The following is a 26352-nucleotide window of genomic DNA, read 5'->3' on the forward strand; positions in this document are numbered from 1 at the left end:
ACTTGAAGAGAGCTGCTGTTGAACAACCTCTAACCGAAGAGCTAGTCACGGAGCTTCCTCAGTGAGAAATCACAAACCAGAAATACACTAGGAAAAAGAAACAAAACAAAAAACTTGCTTCTCATAAGGTTATACTTGTGCTTTTGAATTTTCATTTTATTTGGCTTCAGGTTCAGGTTTGGGGGGGGGGGTGTTTATGTGTCAGTTTTTCTTGTTATTGTGCTTTATCCTCTCCCGTGATTCATCTAACTCTAGGGCATTTATTGAAATTCTTGATACAAAATTCGAGGGAAATGAATCTCCCTTTAAGCTTCATAGGGACAGCTCATAGCCTGATTAAAGTCTCTTGCAGTTTTCATCAGCTGAGGATGTGTTTTTCACATTACAGACTAATAGACCGGGTGCATTCCTAGCACAGGCAAGAGACGTGACATGTAACCCCATCTTCCATCAAACCAGCCATTGCCTTAATTCATAGTATTCCAGTGAACAGAATAAAGCTATTTTCTTTAGTAGGACTGAAAATGTGGTGGTAGCAACAATATGACTTTTACAAGCAGTTAAGTACATCTTCACTGTAAATCAAAAGGCCTAGGCAGATGGCAAAGAGGCAGTGAGACTCAGATCTCATCCATAAAATGGCTTACCCAGTTATCAATTACTAAATTACTGTTTTCCTGACTTGGATTGTAGTTGATTTTCTTATAGGTGACTGGATGGAAAGCACAATTGTGTCACAACTGGAAGCCCACAGACGCTAGGAGAGGACAAGATTCTTCCTGACCTGAAAGAAAGCATAAACATCTCAAAAAAGTCTTGTCCATCCATTAAATACATACGTTTACTTCGAGGCAAGCATAATATCATATATACTAAAACTTTCATGTCTTGCTTTCAAGGGGAAATCAATGTTCTAGGTATATCAGAAAAATAATGTCTGATACTACACTGGCCATGAGTAACACTTTAGCGCTTCAGAGGAATACATCCGGGTAACAGCAATGTTATAGCAATTCCTGTGACTGTTTCTGTGTTCTGTGCTGAAGGTGTCAGCTCTCATATTCATTTTGCTACCCTAATACTGCAAAATTCACAGTGGAACATTACTTGGATGAAAATGAAACTATTTCGATAATACTTGGGAAGTTCAAGAGAATTTGTTTTGACATTAACGCTAAAGATGACTCAGAAAGACAAGTGTATGTGCATTTCACAGCAGTTTGTGTGTGCAATATCCTAAAGGACTCAGTAGCTCTGCTGTAAAATGTTCAGGGTTCCATAGTCCGCAGAAACAGAATACTGCTTTCAAAACGTTGGAATCTAGATCTTTGTAGAAAATCCTCCAGAAATAAAATCTGTTTAAAACCTAACCACAGACACAGGTTTCGTTCTGTTTTCTCTTTGTCTAGTGTCATTTGGTAACAGGAAAAATACATTCAGAAAAGAGAAGTGAGCCACTTCTGGAAAAAAAAATAAGAGTTTTCTTAAGAAACACCCTTCGAATGGACTCCTAATTCTTTGCAAGTTAGGTAGTGTTAAAGACAGTAAACTAGAAGAAGATACTAAAATATTGCAACAGGAGCTACACTTTCATCATCCATTCAGGAAATGCTTTCTCTTGCTATTTGATTTGCAAAGAGATCTATTTACCATTACAGAGAGCATTTAATCCAGGAGCACTGTGGAGAATTTTAGCCTGGGTGGTTATCAAATACACAGGAGCATAGTGTGCTGGGACTTTTCCACGGGGGAAGAATGCAGGTGGGTGATGTCCCTCTTTGGCATAGACCCCTTTCTTTACAGAGAAGGTATTCAAGCTGTTTACAGTAGAAATAACAACTACAGTCAGCTTCCTTACTCGGAAATTTCTGCCTTCCTCTCCTATGCTATCCATGCTGGAGGGTCATTCCATGTTTTCCCTGCCTTCTGTGTGAAACCCAACAGCTGTGCACAGACCTGGGCATATGCAGGGGCAGCAAGTAACCTTGTAGCCCGGAGGCCGCCCCTTGCATAGCCCCTGCAGGACACCACCGGCACTCACCTGGGAGTGCGTGCAGGGGCTGCGGGCCGCCTGCCTCACGTCCCCGGGGGCTGCTCAGCATCCCCAGCGAAGCCGGTGCGCAGAGCAGGGCAGCCGGGCGGGGAAAGGCTCATTTCCAGCAGGGTTTCCCCGGGGCGGCTCCGCTGCTGTCCCTGTCTCTGGGGCTGCGGCGGGAGCAGCCGCCTCCGTGCGAGCACCCCGGGGCGCCCCGCTCCGGCGCTGTCCTGCTCCCAGTGCTGAAGCGCCGCCGCCCCCCGCCCTCCGGAGGACCGCGGTCCCGCAGCCCCGGGGCGGAGGAGCCGCCCATCGCCATCTCCCCGGTGTGAGCCGGTGGGATTCGGGGGAGGAAACTTTGCCCCCCTTCCCTGCAGCAGGCGAGGCAGAAAGGGAAGCGCTGCGGGAACTCGCACCCCGCGGCCAGCGAAGGGAAATGTAGTGGAAACAGGTTGTTGGGCTCTCGTCGTAGGAGGAAGGGGCGGCTCTGAATTACCAGCTAGCCAAATCTGGGCTCTGGGAAATGGAGACGGAGCTGCTGCTTTTCCAGACAGCGATGTGCTAAGAGAAATGGACAGCGAATTACTACTGCAGGAGAGCTTTGCTCCAAAATCGCCTCTTCCCAGGAAACTAATACACTCCCTGAGCTCTTGAAGTTCTAGCAGTTGCTAGCTCAGCTTGGGGTTAACCACAGCAAGTTTCAGCTGCATGAGTCGCGATTTGCAGGGGTCAGACAGGTGATTTTTTTTCTTCTTTTAATTTTTGCTCCTCTGCTGGTCCGTGAATACTGAATACCAAAAAGTCTGCTTGAAAGCTGGGGAGAGCTCGAGAAAAGCCACAGTGGAGAGTTGTGGTGTTTTGGATATATTTGTCACAAAGTACTGCCACCTCTGCTCGAGGGATTCATATGGCTTGAAGGTAAGACATATGTGTTGATACTTTCCTTCAGGAAATACAAATGTTTTGAATCTCCCGGTAAGGGAATAGAGACAATAGCAGCTGCTGTATTCACTACTGCAGTGTAAATAAAGGCAGCAGAAAAAGAAAATACTTGCCATTATCCCAAATGATCCATTAAGCTGTTCTCTTCCGAAATAAGGCAGGGGAAAGTGAGTTTTCTAATTAAAAAATGCAGTGTCTTATTTTTTCTTCTAAAACACTACTTACAAACCAATACAAAATTGTTATTAAATGCTAAAGAGGCATTTAAAGTTGCTAGGAAGCTGGGATCATTTTTAGAAGTTTCATGCTTAACATTGCTCTCACACAGACACAATGGAAATAGAGTGACAGGGAAAACAGTAGGAGGAGGATGTGTAGATAGGATATAATGTAGGTACATTCAATTTCCCCAAAGAATAAGCTTGTTCAGACAAATTGTTTGAGAGAAACTACTATTTTTTCTCCTACAACATTCATGCTTTTACGTAAGGCAAAATCTGTGTCTCTTAAAATTTCCTTTGCACCAGTCTCAAACAATCTTTCCCACTGGGAGACCTTTCCTGAAGAAGCCCTGGAAGGAAATCTGTCAGAAATACCCCTCTGAACGTTGCAAGTAGATTTTGTGCAAGGTTTAAGGTAACCTCTGTGGCATGAAGGAAGTCTGTTTCTAGTATTAAGATACAAACAGGTATTATTCCTGTTTGTACCTTAATATTTTTCCATTGCCCTTCTATTATAAGTTTCATCTGTCTTTTTGAAACCAAGGGAAACTGGGGATTTAGGGCAGGGGAGCAGACACTAGGATTGTGTTGGGTCCTATTTGGTGCTGAAATTTTTTTCCAAACTTGTTGACTGTAGGTGGTTTCTACACAGATAACACATCCTCACGTGTTAATTCTCAATTCTCTCTCAGCCTGACTTGCCCACATGCAAAGCATGAAGCCATAGAGCTAACAGCATGTGGAGAATGAATCACTGTTCTTCAAGTAGAGTTCAAAGTAATAAAAGAAAAATAACTTGACTGGTTTATAAATAACCAGCCAAAAGATTATGCTATAACTCGTCAAATAGGTTACACATGCAATTCACTGCAAGATAGTGTGGGCTATATTTCTTACACATTCAGTGTTTCATGTAATTGTTCTTCTTTAACCATACAATGGTCTTAAGAACTCATAATCCTGTGCTTAAGTTAAAGTGCATTAATTGCTTGTAGCAGTCTAGAAAAAACAGTCTATTGACAATATTTCTAAGTCCATCAAAGAAGTGTAAAGAGAACTGCCTCTGTAGTTTTTATTACTATTTTTCCCTTCAACTTCTTTTTCATACTACAGAATTCTGTTACATTAAGAACCTTTACTCTTTACTTCCCATACTTCTGAGCAGAGCTTTTGTAAAAGTACTTTCCACTGATTTATGTACCATGTGATTATCTTTTGCGTACATAGATACTGTATGGCATGACAGGCAAATATGATGGAGAAAGAAAGAAAGAGAAGGGCAGATTTCACATCTTCTGGCCATTTGAAGTGGTAACATCAGGAGGAATAACTGTATCAGCAGAATTACGAAGACATGCGTTTGGGCTCTGCCTTTTCCCTTAGTATTTCCAATTATAGCTATAGAGCAGTTATCTGACATGAATTAAGCAAATTGCCTTACATGGTGTTTCACACATCACAAAATGCCACCTAAATGTACTTCATGCAGTACATGTACATAAATCCCTGTGTAAAATCTGCCATGCTATTACATTTGCATATAACTTCCATGAGCACACATGCACTGGCTTGCATGTGTGTAAAAAAGAGCTTCAGTTTGGTACACTGGAGCATTTAGAAAGCAAAAGGTCATGTTTCAGCCTTTAGAGAGAAGCAAGTGAACCCCCAAAAGCCAGGTGAACTGAGTTAATAGTTAGTATAGGTTATATTGTGGCTAACATCCATCATACCCACAACCAAATGGCTTCCTTTTCCCTTAATGTTTTGCTTTTGTGTCACTTTCACACTCTGTATGAGAGGCAAGGTCATGATTTAGACTAGCTAAGTGGTCACATAGCATCCATCATGCCTATCCTGATACTGCTCCCACAACCCAATCCCAAGTTATCATGAAGCCCACTGAAGTGAGTAGGCTACAGCTACATAAATCTGCAAAGCAAAGGTGATTTATATATATGCACACCTCTCACAAAGGAATCACAGCTTGACATCCACTAACTCTGCATGCACTGCTTGTATGCAGGGCAGCAAGCACAAAGATTGCACTTTAATCTTTTCCAGCTTTGCTGAAGTAAAAGACACCCGCCTGGGAAAAATACTCAGCTTTTCCTTTAATGGCACTTCAATGTTGGTTCGAAGTATTCTTCCTCATACTCCCTCAAGTTAGCAGACACAGGCTATTACTACTGTAAGCACAGGTTCAGGACACTAGTCAGTTAATAACACAAGTTACAAACATGTTGGGAAATGCAGTTGGCACAGAACAGCAGCATTCTGCAGCTAGGTTGAAAGATATGAACAATGGCACAGACCAGTGAGGACGATTGACAAAGACATGCCCCTGCAATGAAGCAGAAAGGCCTAGCACATAAGGTATGATTACCTGTGTGTTCTTCTAAAATCTGTCCTTTGTATTAGATCAGAAAATCTCCACCCTCCAGTCCTCTGTTTACTTAAACTTTGGAAGTAAAATTTGAGTTTTTAATGCTTGCGTTTTGATGCATCTCCAAATGCCATAGAGAACTGCTCTTGCAGAAAGTCTAAGTATGTGCTATGTCTCTGTGCTCATCACTGGATTAAACCCTATAAATCACAAGGCATTGCCATTTTTTGAAAGCCCTTTCTGCCAAATGGGTCATTTTAATCCTATTGGACAGATAAGGGTCTGCTCTATGTAACAGACATCGTCCTGTGACTATAAAAAGCTTGAGGACCAGGTATGAACTGACTTAGCCTTAGGCTTTCTCATTCTTGGCACCCAAGGTATTATATGGAGTTATCTTCTGAAGCTACCTCTGAAACTGCAGGGAATACTTGGATAGAAACAAAACTCCAGCTTCCTCCAGAAGAAAGCGGAATTTCCTTTTACGCAGAAAACTTTGGACATTGTTATGTCCACTGTGTGGAAGAAGCTGTGAAACGAACTTCGAAGCCCTATGCTCTATTTCTACAAAGCTTTTGCTTGCTTATCTTTAACAGGCTTGGGCTAGGCATCCCCTTTTTCTCACCAGCAATATTCTTTAACAAATATTACATAAAAATTTCTCTGACAAAACAAGGAACTTCGAAAAATACTTTGCTTTAAATGAACAAGTACTTGTAGCTCTTCAGATACGAATAAGATGGATTTGGCTCATGAACCATACAATACTTCCATTATGAGTCTTTTTCAATTTCACCCTGTGCGCACAAATTTCTTCTGAACACTTAGGAAGTCTGGAAATGAGTGTCTGTTTTCTCACATGCCCATAGCTGATATTTCGATGCCAGGAGGTACAGGACAGGGAGTATGTACACATATCATGTAATTTAGCTGTAAATCTTCTTGCCACACTGCTAGCTATTCCTAAGCCTTGTTGACCTATGTTCAAGGGGACACCAAGCAATTTCAGTTCCAAGGAAAAGAAGTCCACTGATCGTTAATAAATGCACAGAAACCACACTGGCTTAGTAAATATCTGAGATGCAAACAGTTGGATGATATGAGAGTACTTGCAAAAACATCATGTATACTTGCTCCATTCTTACACTCTTGCCCAAGCTTTTGCAAGAGAAAAGATACACCATTGGAGAAAAGATATTGCACTGGTTGAACTTTGCCTGACTTCACAGGGTTATTTTTTTTAAGGCTGCAGGAGAAGATACAGTAGGCTACATGTTAAAACATATTAAGGTTTGGAATACAGGGAGGAAGATTTTGAAAGATTTGTTTGGGATCTAACTTCACTATGTTTTACAAACAAAAACTTTCAGTAACTACATTTGTTTTGGCTAACTCTTTAGGAGCATGCGAGACTGATCAATTTGTGCCAGGGTGTTGCTAACTAGATTCTTTGGGAAAGGGGGAGGCAATTGTTTAAGTCCTGTCAAATGCATCATTCCTTGTGCTGTTACAAAACCAACCTATATTCAACCTAAAATGATTGCTAATGAGTATTAACTCCTCTACCAATTGTTCCACTTCAATCATGTTTTCTCTTGCTGTCCTTCATCTGGATATTTTTAGCATCATAATTTTTTGTAAGATGTGACTATGTGTTCAGTTGCTTCTTCTCTGTACATACCTCCCAATTATCCTGGTGGGTATTTTTCTCTCAACCCCCTGGAACGGGTTTATTTCTGGTTTACTCTTCCCTGTTGGTTTCCATGTGGTTATGTGGGAGGCTGCACATTCTTTATCAAAGCAGAGAGCCATGATTAGTCCATTCAGAAAATGTAAATGCAGCCTTATGTGTTATGTAGCAGTAGAGAAAAAGAGAGAGACTGTAAGGAGCAATAAAATCAGTCAATAATAGAACAGCGTTAAGCCCTGTAGGTAGGCCTGGATGATCACAATGACGTCCACACTTCAGATTTCTAATGGAGCTAAATAAACATACTGAACCTGTGTACTGCTGTCTGGGGAAAACTAATCAGAGTGCAATCCAGTCCTGCTGAAGTAAGTGAAATCCACTGCGATTGTGCAGCCTTTGCAATTAACATTCATTTTGATTTGTATCGCCCTTTCTGTACGTGTTCCATTATTTATCCCAAATTTCAGACTCTGTAGCCTCAGCTATTTCTGTCTGAGATGTCCCAGGAGCTGGAAACACACTTCTTAGTTGATAAATACATATGTTTAATTTTGCTCTTTGCTTCAGGTTGCCAACTGCTAATGCTGGGGATGTATCAGCAAAATCAACACTATTGAGAATGCTCTGCGTAATTTGCAGCTTTGTAGAAAAATGAACTCTTCACCAACATCTCAGGTTTTTGAATCATGCTCCCCTGAATGCTGCAGCTGAGGCAATATATCAGAAAGGTTACATCTATTACCTAATATATTACACCTTGCAAATTACTTGTCTAAACTGAATCCTCATCCCACACGCTATTTAGACAACTCAGACAATTCGGAGCTTTAGCAGATTAGGGCTCTGTCTGTAACAGGCACTCTTCTGACCTCCAGTTACGTCCATATCTGTGTATTTCAAGCTTTTACATATTTGTCCAATAGTCAAGAAAAATGTGATTACCTACAGGACTACTGAAGTTAGATTTCTAACCTTTCAATCTGTTTTCTCTGGTGACCACACCAGGCAAGAATGCCTTTGAGTTACAGCCTTACCCACACGCTTGGGAATCGAACACTTTCCCACATCGGAGAGAACTGGATGCCTCCAGCCAGCCTGCTTTCTTTTAGACATTTACACACAGATTTAGCAGTTGATTTTTAGTCATCCATACTTGAAAAGCTACAATTAGAAAGATCTTACTAATTTAAAAACCATTAAAAATAGAAACACCTCCCCATCCCTGCTATACATATCATTAAACAGCAAGAATCACCCTGGTCCAAGTATATGAATCATTTGTGATCCCCATGAGGTTATCGATGCTTTAGAAATGTGCTTGTAATTCTACAGGAATACTTTAGTGCACCATGATGCTGAGTGAATGGGCTGGGCAAATGTAAGCTCTTTATTTGCACTTTCTTAATGGCAAACTAACAGTAAGAATTAGAGGGTTCAGTTATGTTACTAACTAGGGAATCAAAAAGTCAACATCAGAATCCCCATGCTAGTAAAGATTCCTACATGTCCTTATTATTAGTTTGATTTCATTTGTAAAGCACGTATCTTAAGTTGGTCATGATCCATGACTGGGGACTTCAGACCTTTGTCAGCCTAATAGAAGGTTATTAAAGCACTACAGCTGTTATAAAACATTACATTATTATTAATTTACAACTGCACACAAAAGTACCAGTGAACTTCAAGATTTCCCTGGTCTTTCATCTCTATAAACCTAGACTAAAAGAGCAGTCTTTTCCTCAAATTTTGAAACTGGTTGTAAAGTAGGCTTTAGTACTTCCAAGGGTAGCACTGGGGCAACTACTAGAGGTAGAGTTGCCAGACGGAATGGATCTCTGGACATGGAGCTATTCCAGTTCGAAGGCAAGGGCTGAGAGTAAATATCAGCACATTTGGTCACACGCAGTTTCCACCCACATCGCTGGCTGTTAGCCTGGCTATAGCTCAAAGTGTCTGCACTGCACTTTGAAGAAGCTGAGCTGAGAATATCTATTAATAACTACAGGGCTTCCTTCCCATCTGTTAATTAGTAGTGGGCATTGGAGTTCTGCCTACAGATATTTCAGAGCATGGATCATATGAGAGTAGGCTAATGCATTTAAATTGCAAGGCAGGCATACTCGGAGGGACACCATGGGTGCTGGCTCAGGCTCTCTGTGACACAAGGCTGGGTACTGAACTAGCAGCACATAGTTCACTGGCTTAAATAAACTAAGCAATACACAGTTGTGTAAAGCTGGCATAACACTTGCTTGTTTCAGTCACATAAAATCTTTCCCAGATCTGTCCTGGCCCCTTGTATCCTAAAAGAGTCTGTGGCATTGTGCAGTATATTTTATATTTGAAACAATTGGAGGAATGGAGGACTACTTTGCAGGACAAGGCATCACCCTGACAATCCCAATGACTGCGATAAAATGAGTGCATAGACATCTGATGAGTAAGATTGGAGAAAAACAGGAAAATTTTACCATGCTTGTTGCAAATGAAAGTGTGCGCATAGAGCAAATTCTGTGGGAAGAGCAGCACTCTTTTAACATGTCTTACTCTGATACCCCCAATCATAGCGTTGCTTCTGGACAGCTGTAAGAACTAGGGCCAGCTGAAAACTTCATGGCCAAAACTATTTCCACCAAAAGCTGAAATGAATCACTGTCTTGCAGAAATTAACTGCTTTTCTCACAAATTTTCTTTCTTTCTTCCTCCCTCCAATACAAATTCAATAGTTTCTTTGCTAACACATTTTGTTTAGCTGCAGAAGTTCTGGGTTCAGAGCTTCTGACAGAGGTTAATGTTCCTAGAAAAGAACTATCTCTGTCATTGGCACTTTACCATTCCCTCGTTCCGCACCACCAGTAAAGTCCAAATATTCTTTCTAGAGTACAAGCATAGGCATTTTCTTGGAAAGATATTTTACTGATAAAAGGAGAAATCCATACAATGATGATGTGCAATTATTCATTCTGTAGGAGGATATTTGTCTACATATGATTTCTTTGCAGTTTCCTTTGTTGTCCTTTCCAAGTGCTATTTTTATTTATCTGTAGATTTTTTTCTCCCCTCAGTGTGAAGGGAGAATCAATTAGGAAATTACAGCAGTAACAGAAAATGACAAAAAGGGATAATAATATTTGATCTCCTCAATAAAGTTAAGATCCTTTGGGGCTACATTTTGCCATTCAGTTGAATTTCTGATTCAGAAGGCCTCCGAATCATACCCACAAATCCTTAGGATAAGAGGCATTGTTTGTAGAGACACAATAAGTATACTTTAGAAAAAGAATTAAAAAATACCATGCAAAGGAAATGCTAAAGTAAAGCAATTACTAAATACATGCAGGAGATAGTTCAATAACTTGGACATTTCCATCACCATTCAGTGTCTGCCCCAAAGATATTATTCTGAAGACATCCTTCATGTGTCAAGTGTGACAACACCTTGAACACTAAGAATGTGCCTGATTTTGATGTGAGTGAAAAAGTCATAGGCAACAACAGCAACCCATCCTTACACAGCAAATCACATCATTTAGAGAGTATTTTTTTTCCCTGGAGAGAACCACAGGCTCAAGAAGGGGATCTGTGTCTGCAAGATGAGGACAAAACAGAGAACATTTCTTCTCTGTGCTGTTACAATGCCCTTTTACGAAGACAAAGGCCAGTGCCTGCTGGAGGTTTTTCTTGGACTTCTGTGCATGTTTAACCTTCAGCAAGTAGGGCACGGGTGTTCAGTTTGTGCACATTTTGCTTTCAGTTTTCTGTGCCCCCTTATTTGTATTGCTGATGAATTAAACAGCCACTGAAAATAGCACTGGCTTTAGTCCTGCCTTAACTTTCATAATAACTTTTACTTAGCACTCCATAATTAAAAACATTAGTGGCTTGTTGTAACGAGTCATCTGAAAGACTATCTGCTCCCTGCCAAATGGGGCGAGAATATTCATGACTTTCTGGAGCTCTGTTAATGACTTTGTGGATTAAAGGAATATGGAAATAATATGGAATTCATAACTAGATCAGGTCCAGATTACTGGGTTTTGAATTGGATTCATTATGGACATTGCATGCAATGGCTGCACTTAAAAGCCTCAGCTAAAATGAAGTATTCGCTGCGCTACGTGCAAGATGTGAACACTGCAGGAAATGGGTCCCACCAGCCAGAGCTTGTACTTCACAGCTTTCACAGTTGCAGGCTTTTTCTGACTATGCCTGACAACTGAGCCCAGATAAATTCTGCTGGAGGAGCTGCCAGTGCAAACAGTATTCACAGATACTCTGTTCACTGCTTCCACTTGTAACCTCAGGCAGTAAATCTGGAGGGTTATTGGGCTGCAGGCCACGGGTGCTGAGTCTGAATGCTGGGGCTGATGGATTCTGTGAGCAAGCCAAGCTGCAGCTTGTGTTTGCACAGAGGGAAACTGGAGGCGTTCCCACGGGGCCTGGGGTTTATTGCAGTGTAAACAGCAGCAGTAACGTTTCCTTCCTTGCCCTCTCCCGTTGCTCATTTTGTGGATTTAGTTTATAAACTTCCAGGGCAAAATAGCTGAATTTTGCACACTGAAGCCTTCTGTATACTCATACCTCACAGCAGGCTGAAACTTCAATTGACAGTGTCAAAGTCAACAAGTAAAACTTAACGAGAGTAGCTGTTGAGTGTGCGCAATGTCCCCAGGGCTAGAGAAACACAGGCAAAAGCCCTGGTGGTCAGCTGGCCTCACAAAAGTGGCTCCACTCCACCGAAAACCACGAAGCAACAGCAGTGTTTCACTCCTTCCTTGCCTTGAGATTTGCAGCATCCTCCCAGAGCCCCATCTGTGTTTAAAATAAAACATAATGTTCATGCATCAAAGGCCATGGTAGAATTTACACAGGCTACTAGTCCAGACATAACCAGCTAGTCTGTGCTGGCCTCTTGTAAGAGGTAGCCAGTATCATAAGAAGTCCTGAAATCTGTTCCCACTTACAACAGCTCTCTTCTCTGACCAAGCAGACTTTTCTGCCATTTTGAAACCAAAATGACTGAAATAATTCCAAATACTGAACATCTCTCGAGCACTGAAGCTTTGAATAACCTTTACCTCAGCTAGGGATTTATCAGTGATGCTAGCAACAAGTCATGTGGAGTACGGAGGGAAACTAGAAGTCTTTTCAAGGTTCCTACCAGCTGCCAGATTAACAGGTCCTGCTCCCCCACTGAAGAATCAGCTCAATGCCATAACCTGAGCAACTCTAGCAACAGGCTGAAGACTGAGAGACTAATCTTTCTTAAGCTGTGGTCCACACGTGCTGTAGATAGACTTCTGAATGAGCTTGCCTGAATTTTAATGAAAGCCTATGGGGAAAGATCAGTTTAGTGCCTCCTAATAAAAACAAGCCAGACAGATCAAATCTTAAACCACTTTTCTAACATCTTAGCTCAGGACAAGGCAAAATATCCATGCATTCATCTGGGAAACAGATTCCACCACACATGATGAAAGCAAAACACCATAGAGATCCATCTGAGGTCTTTGAAGAGACACAACAAGATGTCTACCTTCTTCTTCCACTGTCAAATTTCACTAAACTGCTCTTAGGAAGCTTGTTTGACACCAGCCAGGTGTCAGGCAGATTAAAATACACCCCCAAATGCATAGAAAACAACCTCTTCCCTCCCACAGTGTAACCAGGTGAGCATCTTTAGGAAATCAGGATAAAAACACTGAAACCACTTAGCTGGTGAAGGGTACCGGTAGCAACCAGAGTCACAGGGCCTATACAGAAGGTTGAGGAGCTTCTGCAAGTGAAACTAAGTAAGAATGAAGACTCCCTTTCTTTAGACATGTTTGAAAATCCTGTTCTCAAACACTGGCAGGATAAAGGTCAGTTTCCCTTCCTCCCCTCTGTCTCCATGAAAGGCACATCAGGGCACAGCTGTGAAGCAAGCTGAGCATGGGATGCTGAGAGCACAGATGCTGGACTGCTATAGCAGGAGCACAAGGGAGGGCTTGATTCTTGTGATCCCAATGAGGGATTTGACAGGGAATGAGGCAGGGGCAGCTTCGACACGTATAGGGTTATCTGATCACATATGACACTTCTTGTCACATTGCATCTTTCAATCGCTCAGCCAAAAGGCTGGGGGAAAAGATGCCGGGCTCCTTATTAGTCTGCTTTCCTGCTGTATGTTCAAAGGGGTGGCTGTCTTCAGGTGCCCCAGGGGAAAGAGGGGTGCGAGTGAGGAGTCACTGCACCATCATTACAGATGGACATGCCTGTAGTTTCCCCAGCATCTGAAATGTGAATGACACCAGGAAATCGGTCCTATCAGGGATACCAATGGCAAGTTGTTAACTCTCTGCAAGCTCACACTCTGTAAAATTAACACTTTATATTCTATTCTATTCTATTTTTTTTTTTCATTTGTTCCCTGGCATTCTCAGGTGAGTTTTATTTGAAACATTGCATGTGGCTCTTTGTCACATGTCTGCTTGAGATCCAATACATATGCTAACCCTGCTACACAACCTGAGGGCCAAGTTCTTCTGAAATCATGGCAAAACTTCAATTGGGAAGAAAATCATGCCTAGTAGCAATAATTCTCCCAAGAACGTGAGCTTTTGTATCACAAGTAACAGTGAAATAGATCTGCTGCATAGTGAATTTCTGCCTCCATGGGTAGACTAAACTGAACAAAAAGGCACACAATGATGCAACACATTAGAATGGAAAGACAAACTGGAGAGGACATATATACTGCACATATAAGAGGTAATGAACTGTTCTCCATATCTGGAAGACATTCAAGAGGATTAGATCAATAAGTTCAGGCAAACACTTGTCATGAAATGGCCACGGTGCGGAGCAGGAGTCACAGGACTCTCCAAGTTCTTTCCAGCACTATGGTCATGATAACAGTCACTGATTTACAAAAGCTGATGATCCAGCCCAATTCCTCTGTGGCTGAATGCCTGCTCTGTGGGACGAGATGTAAAACAACAGGACCAGAACTAGAGGCATGTTCTTCTTCTACTCATATTTTGCTTGCAAAGATGACAGAGGTGGGTGTTGGAAGTCAGGATTTAAGCTGAACAATGGAGCTGATTTGGGTCAGGGATTAAATTATTAAAGATCATTAGGATTTGAAATTTGAGAAGCACTGGCTGATCTGTATAAGAGGAATACACAGAGCCTGCTCGCCTCCCCTCTGCTGATTGTAGCCTGTGTTTGTATTCGTTCGCCATGAGGGACAAGGCAGTAATTTATCTAATGTTTTCCTGAAGTTTCAAATACAGGCAAGTGGCACTTAGAGCAAGAAGGAGTCACATGAACGTTGTGCTGATTGACACATCTTCATCAAATCTTCTACAAAGAATCTATTATAAGGGATTTCATGGCAAATATTAGTCATACATGGTTTGGGGCAAACACCTACAAAATCTAAGAAAAGGAAAGGGAAAGGAAAGGGTAAAGGAAGGGGAAGGAAAAAAAGAATTCTCCTTTCCTCTGGAATTCACTTCTTTTGGCAAAGATTTTTGCAAACAAGCTTAGTGATAGGAGTGGCAATGAAAAGAGCAGGTGTTAAATGAATGTTAGATGACATAAGTAGAAGACAAATATTTGATCTCCCCAATCTGAATTATTATTATTTACTTTTAATAAAGTATGACTGAAGGACTCTGAGCTAAAATAGCCTTGTGCTAGGTACTGCAGAATCACAGGAAGCCTGACTGGAAGGGAAAAAAGGTTTATTCAACTGAGGAATTAACACAAGCTAATTCTGCAATTTAATTAAGTTATACACTTCAAATGCTAAGCACCAAAATGCACGGTGAACATGAAAGAGAGAAATCAAAATAATTTTTAAATTATCAAATTAATCAAAATAATTTTTAAAAACCCTTAAACATTTGCCACAATTTAACCAGCACTTTAAAGTAAGTATTTTTTTCAAATTTCGGCTGCTTCTGTACATAACTGCTCGGGATGGGGAGTGAAGAGATTCAACCTTGTCAATTCCTCAGAAATAACACAATCAGCTCTGTGACTGATGAAGGGTTATTTACTGACATTGGTGGACGATATCAAACATATAACAAAATAGAATACAGATCACCAGTATCGTAAGGCTGGGGATTTATTAGATTAGTCAGAGGCTCAGATCTAGTCAGAGAGATAATGGCATTAGGATACACATAAAAGAAGTAAGGAAAAAATGGGCTTTTGTACAGAACGATGTTAGCTCTATGGTATTGAAATACTTAGTAAGAAGCCTTGTTTTTCTAGTCAGAAGAACTGCCTCTGACAGCGGCCATCTCCATGTGAGAACACCAGAGTAAAGCACTATTCAATACCTATGCCATTAGTTCACAATCTTACCTGCAGCTGTTACAGATTTCATTAAAACCTGCAGCGCAAGATCTGATTGTTTCCTCAATTGGTTTTCAAATGAGCCCAATGTAAGACTTTGGAATGGGTCTTTGTTTTTAAGAAATGAATTCTTCACCTTTAAACACTGAAAAACAAGAGTTGCATAATATTTCTGGTTGGGTGTCCAAAACTGAAGGCACATACAGTCAGAAATGATTTTTAAACAATCCTTTTCTGCCCATCCTTTCCACAAAGCTGAGAACTGTACAAGTGGGTTGCATTTGGCATAGCTCCAGCTTGCAAAAGTCTTAATCTGCCAAATGCTCAAAAGATAAAAGCTTGGCCTGTGCCCACATATTCTTAAAGAGTAATAGGAATCAGTAGCTTTACTCCAGCAGCCTGGCAGGCAGGAGTCAAATCTCTCTGCTGAATTACAGGTGGATAGAGGGAGTGATGGGGTTTCTGGAAGGAATTTATTGCCAGAGGAAGCTATTTATACTTGTGTCCATTCTGGAAGGAAAATCGGTGATTTGTGATGTAAACTGCCCTTCTATGTTTGAGATGACTGTGCATTTGTCAAGTCTCCTTTGAAGAGGGCTAGCAGTGAGACCACATGCTCTAGTGGCTGCTGTGATGCTTTATAAGAGCCCATGCTACGAGTCTTGGAAACCTGACCTTAGGGAGAAATGGTTCTGAGTTTTCTAAACATACTTACAAAATGTATTCTGAACTTGGGTTAGAGTTAGATCTTTTCAAAGAAAGAGTGTGATTTAACTAAAATTTCTGACAGTTAGTTTCCCCTTTTTTCCCCCCTCATTTTGACATGAAATATATTAATGGGTTTTAAATCCTTATAGATTCTAAAAAGCTTATTTATGAAACAAACAAACAAAACCCCACCACTACAACTTTTCTTTGCAGAAGTTATTAGTTTTGATTGCTTCACATATTGGAATGAGAAAATGTTAAAATTGGAAAATTCCGAGTAATTTTCCTATGACAAAACCTTATGACAAGCTGCAGGTCTTGAATAAAGAGAAGATCTTTTTAAAAATTGAAAAAAAAAAAACCCTGCTTTTTATTAGGAGAAAGACATTCTAAAGCAAGTTAAATGTGCATTTCTCCACCTCTAGGGAAGATATCACTGAATTCTTCCCTTCCATTAGGACTTGCAAAAAACCTTGACAAGCCTTTAATTAACGGTGAGATTTTCAAAGGACGTGAAAGCAGGAGGCAGTCAATTCCCAGTGTAATTCGGCCTTAGAACATCCTTCTCCAAATTGTCCAGACAAATGTGTGCACTGGTTTTCAATAGGGAGGGTGGTAACATACTGTTCCTTTCTGCCACTTCTGCCTATACTCTAGCAGTCCTGGGAAATGATTTGCTCTATCAGCATTGTACCCAGGGATAATGGACAAGTGCCCTGGGAAACAGACAAACTGCTTCCCTCTCCTCCCTACAATGCAGTTTCAAACTCAGGCATAACCCCATGCCATCATAGGGAAAGAGGGATGATTAAGGCACTAATACCACAAATGGAGAACTGAGAAATCAAGTGTCAAAAGCATCAGAGCATCTGCAGTAAAACCAGGTCTTGGCCTTGCAGTTCTTGAGTTATAAGATTATTGCAATAATATTGTCCTGTCACCTGCTCCCACAAGAAGGAAACTCTTTCTGCATTCCAGAGAAAGATGCTTAGGCTGCTGTGATTCTCTTCACCCTCTGTCCCTGTGCTGTTGTTAGGAAGGTGGTGATTCACATTACAGAATTAGTGCATAGAGCTCTGAACAATGCAATTATCGAGAAGCGCTGCGAATAGAAAATATTGTGGCATCAGCAAGAATAGTTAGTCAGTGACTAAAAGGCCTATGTGGCAGGATTGTATTATATACAAAACCCCCATGCTAATAGGGGTATGCACTTCTGAGCATTACAGGAGGAAGTGCTTAGATTAGGTGCTTTATAACACACTCCAGGGGGACATATGCACACTTTCTAGTAGGAAGATCTAATTAGATATTATGCAAGACCAAGTGAAATGCAGCAACGTTTCTGAATCAGAAGTGAGCAGTCACCGTGGTTAAAATGCCTTGCACTTATATTTTGAATAACAAAGGATATGAAGAACAGGGAGCCATATAGAAAGGCAGGAGAGGACAAAGCTTTTCAAGAGGCTTTAAAAAGGAGCCAATGCAAAGAACTGTTGTATTAGATAGATAAAAAGGTTGTACAGTGCTGAAGTTAGAATTCAGGTGCCCCCACCCCAAATCCCAGCCTTGTCAGGATGTTTGTCTCAAGGTACAGAGGTAGCTAAGCCTACTGCTTGTGTAATCTACTTACTGCTAGAGACTTACCTACCACTAAGAAAATGCAAGGAATATAGAAAGTTCTATGATTCTATGGAAGTTAAGTTTGCCCAGTCCTGTCTTCTGAAGAGATACAGTCAGTGCTCAAAACTGCTCCAAATGTGTTTATTGCCAGGACCTCATCAGTCTTGACTGTCAAATCCCTGCTGTACTTGCATGTACTAAGCAGTGCCTGGGGGAGTCAGGTTTATTTAAAGCCACTAGTACTTTGCTGCTTGTGTTCAGTGTACTGGCTGATCCTGAAGTGTCAGATGCCAAGGTGGCCGGGATTTTTCACCAGCATTAGCAGGGGCAGTGGGTACCGTTGTTCTCAGGTCAAGACAGAATTGAGAAGATTTTCCTAAATCCTCCACTTTTTCAATGTCTGCAGTGAACTGTCCCTTGTGTAGAACTGGATGGGAAGAGGTTCTTACTCTCTGCTTAGCTGTTACACACATTCCTTAATCTCCAGTTGAACCATGACCAGGAATTCACAGCACAGATTATCAATTCTGGGCAAAAAAATAGTGAAACTACTCCAGAAGCTGCTTTCCTTTGCACAGCTCTCCCGAGCAGGGAAACAAAACAGCTCCTCAAACACACATTCCCCTTCTCCTTTTCTTCTACCATGTCCCTACTCCAAAAGAACATGTTAATCCCCCTGATTAGAATGCCTCAGTCACATTCTCAGTGGAGCCCGGTAAACAGCATCCAGAAGCATCTTCAGGACAGAAAAGATGTCAGTTTGACAGCTTTCCTGTGGCCCATTGATTCCAGAATTTCAGAAGAAAATGACAATATTCAGGGAGGCACTGTACTGTGCAAATTTCCCTTGGACATTGATTTCTGTGAAACAGAAATGCCTTTGGAGCAAATCTGTCTCTAAACACCTTTCTCATGCAGTCCTAAGCAAGACTTTCCATAACCTGATGGGTACATCTGGGTAGCAGCAATTAGAAGGAAATAGGCGATCTGGCAAGAACTGCATGCAAGAAATGCCTTGGGAAAGGGAGGAGGAGACTGTTTTGAGACTGCTGTGGAAACATCTGCCATCAGGATACTGTCGCTGGTGGCTTTGCTGTTGTTTTCCTGTTAGGTCTACATAGAGTTCAGCCACTGTGGCATTCTGGCAGTCAGGAGTGCCAAACCAAGCAGTGTGACTGTGTCTGAAGTCCATAGCAAAGCTTGCCCCCTGAAAGCATGCTGAACCAGCAACCTCCCCACATCACATCAGTGCTGCTAGCTGCCTGCAGCCCACACTGCACTAACTTCATCTTAAATGCGATATGCCTGGGGCAAAACCTTAGGGAAATTCAAGCTGTTTTATGAAAAAGCAAAGGCTGATTGCATGTTTTGGCAGCCAAACACAGATTAGCTCCAAACGCCACAAATCTTTACCATACAGAAAACAGCTGCCTCAATGACATGCATCACAGCTTCTGCTAGATGCTGACGCTAGCTCAGGTCAATCCTGTGAATATTTTATGCCTGAGGATGTTTGCAACCACAGGAAAAACAAGAGAGTGTTACCTTTGCTATTTCTGAGAGGAAAAAAAGACATTTGCGCTGATTCAGGCCATCTCTGACCTAGCAAAGAACTAAGAAAATCAGAGGGCAGACCCAGGATGCTATCCAAACAGGCAAGCTGTAGATATGAGTTTCTGCTGGAGCCTTTTACCCTCTGCTTCCCAGTGAATGGTCTGGTACATCTATCTCTATACGATAGAGCAAACTCTGCTTCCTTGCTTAACACACATTTCATCTTTCAGATCTTGCCAGAAAGACAAGCAATTTTGTTGCTGCCAGTTGTGAACTATCCTGGTTTCAGCTGGGATATAGTTGATTCTCTTCCTAGTAGCTGGTACTGTGCTGTGTTTTGAATTTTATATGAGAATAATGCTGTTAACACACCAATGTTTTAGTTGTGGTTAAGCAGTGCTTACCCTAATGAAGGACCTTTCAGTTTCTCCTGCTCTGCCAGTGAGGAGGGGCACAAGAAGCCAGGAGGGAGCAGAGACAGGATACCTGACCTGAACTAGCCAAAGGGGTATTCCACACCACAGCATGTCATGCACAGTATAGAAACTAGGGAGAGCCACCCAGAAGGGGCCAATTGCTGGGCATCAGTCAGAGGGTGGTGAGCAATTGTATTGTGCATCACTTGCTTTTCTTGGGTCTTATTCCTCTCTCTCTTTTTGCTATCTCTCTTTTCATTACCATCATTATTACTATTACATTTTACTTTATTTCAATTATTAAACTGTTCTTATCTCAAGCCAGGGGTTTTACCTTTTTCCTATTCTCCCCATCCCACCAGAGAAGGGGGGTGTGAGCGAGTGGCTGTGTGGTACTTAGTTCCTGGCTGGGGTTAAACCACAACATGAACATTACACATTTGCCAGGGTGATGTCATGCTTGTTTACCACAAAAGTAATTACATGATCAATTGTGAGGAGCCAAGGAGAAACATCAGCATTGCAAAAAAACATACCTTCAGTTTGCTTTCTGAAAAGATCAGGGAGTTGACTACAAGGGAGAGAGAACAACTCTGGCTCTGCATTCATAGCCTCTATCCTGGCTCCATTTTCCCTGTCCTTTCCAGCAGCCAAACAGCAGATTTCCTCCAGTTGCTGAAAGATATCTGGAAAGAATGGGAACTTCTTGAGAGAGGCTATTTTCCTCTGGATGGCAAACTGCTTCCCAGTTAGGCCATGCTTGAACTGGGGCACTCAAGGAGGTTAATGTAAAGGGGATTAGCACAGACCAGGGTGTAAACATGATCCAAAAGAAGGGGAAAGCAGTAGAGATGCTCTGTGCAATGCAGTCATGCTGCTGCACTGCTGGCATCAAAAACAAGGCTGCAACCTTGCTGCTCTGGCCTGCCCTTGACCTCCCAGTAAATCCATATCTGGATTAGCTCAGCCATACTAAAAATCTGTGTGGACTCTGTATGGGAATTAAAGTGGCTTTACTGCAGTTAATTCACAAAGGAATTTGTCCCATTTCAGGTCTCTACCCACATCTGCATCCAAAGTCTCAGCTAAAAGTGAGACTCTGTTTTGCCTCTGGAGGTAGTGTACAGGGATAGTGAAACTCAGCAAGGTCCCACAAGGACAGTGCATAGCGAGGTGCCATTTCTACTACCTTTTCTCTGCATTTATGATCCTGTCCCTATGCCGCCATATGAAAATACAGGTGCCTGGACAAACACAATAAAAAGCACTCTCTCTCTAGTCAGCTTTTTAAAGTGCTTCTTTCTTCTCTACTGAGAAACTGTCAGCAGTAAAAGAAAAAGTGCTCCTTAAAGCAGTACTGAAAGACTCACAAGACACCGTAATGGCCACCATAATGCTTCCAAATGATGCCAATTCTGTATCTAGAGAAATTAAAATTATTTTTAGGACTGAAAACTCAAACTCTCCTAAGTTAGGATTTGACAGAGTTCTCCATATAATTGCAATTTTGTACTGTACATACCAGATACGGCCTTTAACTGCATTATCACAAATTACACTGTGTTTTAGTTTCCCTATTTTGTGCAAAATATTTGAAACTTGGTTTGTGTCTTATTTTCCCCAATTAAAACTTTTTTAAAAAATAGAAACACCAAATCTTTTCATTTGTAGAATGTTCAAACATAATCTTATAACTGTCCTTGTGACGATCAAATGCAGGAAAACAAAAAAGATATTGCTATAAAAACAGCCTATTGAAAGGAAAACAAAACACAACACAAACTTGCAGAAGCTGCAGAAGGAAATGGAAGAGAATTTGTGCTCACTTTATCCAGGGCCTTCTATATCCTCCCTAACCCTCACCAATCAAATGCCTAATAGATGGACAGAAGAGATGAGCTGTATATGGTTCCTCCAACTCTGCCACTGAGTTGCAATGGCCTGTAAAACAGTCAGGGCTAGAATTATAGTGTACGTAACTCAGCCTTGTCTCTGGCCTTTTCTCCAAGAAGCACAACTGTGAACCACAGTCAGAGCTCAGAAGGAGCCAGAATAGGACCAAGCGGCTGATCCTGCACATATCAAGTCATTCCACTCCTTTTATACTTCTAAGATACTTTTCCATGTTCCTGCTTTTTTTTTCTCATCCTGCATTTTATGCAGGTTTCTGCCTTCTCCAGAGAGTTTTGCATTATCAAAGGGTAACAGGAGAAAAGAAAAAGCTGCTGCTGCATTTAGCATTGATTTTCCCCCTTCACTCTGAGTCACATAAGCTAACATTTAATTAATTTCTGACACTTTGACAGTTTCTAAGAAGACATTTGTAGAGCTATCAAGTGCTGCTGATAGCACTGTCAGACAGACACTTTTTGAATTATCAGCTATTAAGGACCCATATGCAACAAATTTCCAAGGATTATTATACAAATTGTTCTTTGAATGAGAAAAGCACACAAAAGCTCAGTGAAACATAAAGAAACCATTGTTCCCAGGTGAATTTGATATTTGCAAATGTTTTGCTATTTTGATCACTTACATGGTTTAATAAATTGATTTCACTTTGTCTTTTATTAAGAAAATTGAATGACCTGTCTGAGAACATGGCCAGATTTTCAAATCACAGTGGACTTCATGGAGATACAGCTTGAGAAACAGGGAATATCTGGGTTTAGGAAGTCCTGAGCAGTGAATGAGGTACCTTCTAGATCTCTCAGACCAGAAACCCCCCAACCAAAATAGCCAAATCTCCAGTTGCTTTTAAACAGCTCTTGCCTTTACTCTTTGATCATGCTCTCTGACATGTCACCATTTCTTGATGTAGCGACGACTTCAGGCCCAGATTTTGATGCTTTGCTTTTAAACACACAAGCATACCTGGCAAGGGGCTGAAATGATCAGTGTGAATAAATGCCATTGCAGAGACCCTCTGCAGTTCTGCTTTGACAAATGGGACAGAGCTATATTTCACCTTGCTCAATGGCACAGCTATGACTTGATGTCGGAATTTGTCTGCCTCTGCCATATGCCAGAGCCATGTTATTATGACAACACTGCTGCACTTGCTTGTCCTTGGAGCGTCTGGCACCAGCGTTTCTGGTGAACTCAGGGAACCTGTTAGCTCATACAGTGAAATTCAGCTCAATGCTCCTCTCCCTTAGCAATAGAAACCAAAGGAAGGCCTCTAGGTGACAGCCCCCTAACTGTGTGCCAAAAATGGCTCATCTAAGGAAGGAGAACACAGAGGCAGCCCTGGAAGACAGAAAAACTCCAAAAGAGACACAGTCACCTTTTCTATGCCTGGATAAAACAAACACAAAACCTGAAACAGGTTCTAGGGAACTCTGAAACAAAACTTTATATATTACCTTTGACAGAGTGCAGAGCACGTGACCATTGGCCAGGGAATAAATGGTGGTTTGCCATGATGCCACAGATTTCCGAGGAGACCTGCCTTCCCAGTGCCAGGAGCTGCAGAGGCTGGGTTGTGGGATGGCACGCAGACACATTTCCCCTTTGCACCACAACCTCACTTGGGGAATGGCAGAAGGCAAGCACAGTCCAGCCCTGACTTCAAAACTGATACTGTCAAGTTTCATTATCATCACAATTCTGTTCATAGGTATTTTTATTTATTTATTTCCTTGCTGGAGGGAAAAAATAAGGAAAAGCAAAGGGAAAAAACAAAAAACCTACAAGCAAACCACACAGCCTAAAGCCCCATGAAGCACATGAAAGATACACCAAGTGGATCATGGCACATATGCCCTCAACTGTGCACACCTAACATGGAGCAGTTAGTGGTTAGGAATGTCAGGGAGCTGGTACAAAAATGCCAGGCACTTTGCCTGAATTGGCTGTAACACAGAGCAGCTAATATCCTCAGCCTCCCATCTGGGTCTTCATTGCATTTCCAGTCAGGCAAACCGTTTGCACACAGGAATTCAGGGTAGGGGAAACAGGCTCCAGAGAATGCCACGAGTGAGGTAGCACACGTGCAGTGGTTTTGTTTGTATTTTACATGTTGGCCTTTGACTGTCTTTTCAATATCCTTGTGTCAGGGTGGAGCTGGAACTTGGCACTTTTACCTCCATGGATCCCCTAAACCTCTCTTGGTACAACAGTGACTTTGGTGACAGGAACTGGAGCAAGCCACTCAACGAGTCCATTGTAGACCAGAAGCCTCAGTATAACTACTATGCCATGCTGCTCACCCTCCTCATCTTTGTCATCGTTTTTGGCAATGTGCTGGTGTGCATGGCTGTGTCCAGGGAAAAATCTCTTCAGACTACCACTAATTACCTGATCGTGAGTTTGGCAGTGGCAGATCTCTTGGTAGCAACACTGGTCATGCCTTGGGTGGTCTATCTGGAGGTAGGTGACTCAGTTTTCTTTTTCAGTACTGAATGTTTCTGGTGAATGGGTAGAGAGGGGGAAGTTCAGCAGCCTAGACATCAGCTATTTCAAGAAGTTCTGAATTTCCCAAAACAAAAGTGTGTTTAATTTCCTAACAGTTGGTCAGATTTTTCCAGGAAATAGATACGATAGCAGATGGCAAGCTGACTTGAAAATATGCTGGTGTTCAGAAGGCCTAATTACAATCCAATTGCATTGAAAATCTGGACTTTAAATAGAGGGGTCAACAGCAAAACAACCCCGATTTTTTTTTTCAAAACTACATAGACAAACTGTTCATCCCCAAACATAAGAATGAGTCTGCAACAACATCATGGGAGTCACACTAATCAGCTGCATCAATAGCAATCAAAACCCTATTTCTGAAGGACTACAGTAGTAAGAAGAGCAGGCAATTGTAGAAGTAGGATGTAAATCCAAAGCTTTTATGTCACAATGTATGAGAGAAACAGAATCACAAGTGAGCTGCTTTCCACATTGCAGCCATTAGCACGTCAGTTTGGTACAAAAGAGTTCTGCGCTGCTGCATGCAGAGCCATATTTGAGTGGCACTGTGGTTTGTGAAAGCCAAATACTCCCAAGACTGCCACCTGTTTACTTGATGGCAAATTACTCTTGCAACAGTAAACAGCCTGAAAGAATGAAATGCGCCTCTAGAGGAAAAGAGTAAGAGAAAATACACAGTTGGCTCACTTTGCTGGGATGCCCGTGTGTTTCAGCCAGCTAAGAGCTGGCATGCTGATGGCAATCGCAACCAAGAGAGAATGAACAGTGGTGAGAAAGTATAAGACTGAAACTATACCGGATTTACAATTAATTTTCAGGCACTGGTTTATGAAAGAAAATGATAAAACAGAGAGGAGAACAGGGGAAAAAGCCATAATCAATCAGCCTATGAAGTATTAATGCAAAGCAAAACAAACCCACTGGCATGACATAGGCTGTCAAGAAACCACAATACTAATTATCACTCTAGTTAATTATTGTTTTCATGGCACTTTAAAAATGTAAAGCATCATGCACCTGCTATGGCTTTTTTATGTGACCACAGGCTGGTGTGATTGTAGTCAATTCCTCTGGGACCACTGGAGCTCTTCTATTATATTCCTCTTTCGTGACAACCCATTTTAAGCAGAGGCTTATGCTATGAGAAACTCTTGCTCTCTTAGGCCCAGCAATAAGAATCTCTCAGACACTTATTTTAATGTGGAAGAATAAAGAACAAATGGTGTAAGATGCTTTCCCTTTCTGCGCTCATGTGTATATGGAGTTGGTCAGGAACCTCAGTTTCCTTAATCTAGCAAGTAGGACAATCAGGCCTCTACATCTCAGCAATACTTTTTTATTTTTTCCCTTTTTTTAATGTATGTTTGCCCTTTCTGCTCTTATCCACACTCTGCTAAACCTACTGCTAGCTTGAAGCAACAAAACCCACGACAAATACTTGCTGACAGAGATGGAGCCATTGGACTGACGTGGGTTAGGCACACTGTGGTCCCTCTCTGGGTCTACAGTCTGAAATCAAAACTGGCCAGACCCTTTGTTCTGTAAATATCTTCATTTTATTAATGCCTTTGTATCACAAGCTTGGACAAAAACAAATGTCAAAAGGAAATCCTTTTAAAAAGCATCCTCAATGCAAACAAATCTTCTACCTCCAAACTTCTGAGGTTTCTCTTATGTAAATGGAAGCAGTAAGAGAAAGAACTGCTGCAGTTTACAGCATCTTCCATAAACTCAAAATTATGCATGCAGGAAACTGGTTTTGCAGAGGCTTATATCTGGCTGGAAACCTTTGCCTTTGGGCAAATTCTCATCAAAGTTACTGATGTAACTGTCTCTTAACTGCTTTTTTAATCACTGAGTATTCATCTGTCACTCAGGCTTCAATGCAGTCATTCTTTCTTCCTTCTTTATGCTGCCTATGGTTATGTATATCAGAGCAGAAATAACTGAAGAATAGCTATCTTATTCAATCTATTTTCAAATGCAATAGGACTCTATTTTTATTAGAGGGA

General features: G+C 41.5%; 1 protein-coding gene across 4 annotated transcripts in view; it reads left to right on the top strand.

The window, feature by feature from the left end:
• The first annotated feature begins 2372 nt into the window (after window positions 1-2372).
• Window positions 2373-26352, top strand: part of DRD2 (dopamine receptor D2) — a 33104-nt gene continuing 9124 nt past the window's right edge. For all 4 annotated transcript variants that reach the window (XR_003994288.1, XR_003994289.1, XM_030505571.1 and 1 more), the window contains exons 1-2: window positions 2373-2953; window positions 23980-24292. Coding sequence is in view for 2 of the 4 variants with exons in the window: in XM_030505571.1 (XP_030361431.1) it covers window positions 24011-24292 (282 nt within the window). In the remaining 2 variants the exon portion in view is untranslated. The remainder of the gene's footprint in view (window positions 2954-23979; window positions 24293-26352) is intronic.

This window comes from Strigops habroptila, chromosome 17 (genome assembly GCF_004027225.2).
Source record: "Strigops habroptila isolate Jane chromosome 17, bStrHab1.2.pri, whole genome shotgun sequence".
NCBI classification, from domain to species: domain Eukaryota; kingdom Metazoa; phylum Chordata; class Aves; order Psittaciformes; family Psittacidae; genus Strigops; species Strigops habroptila.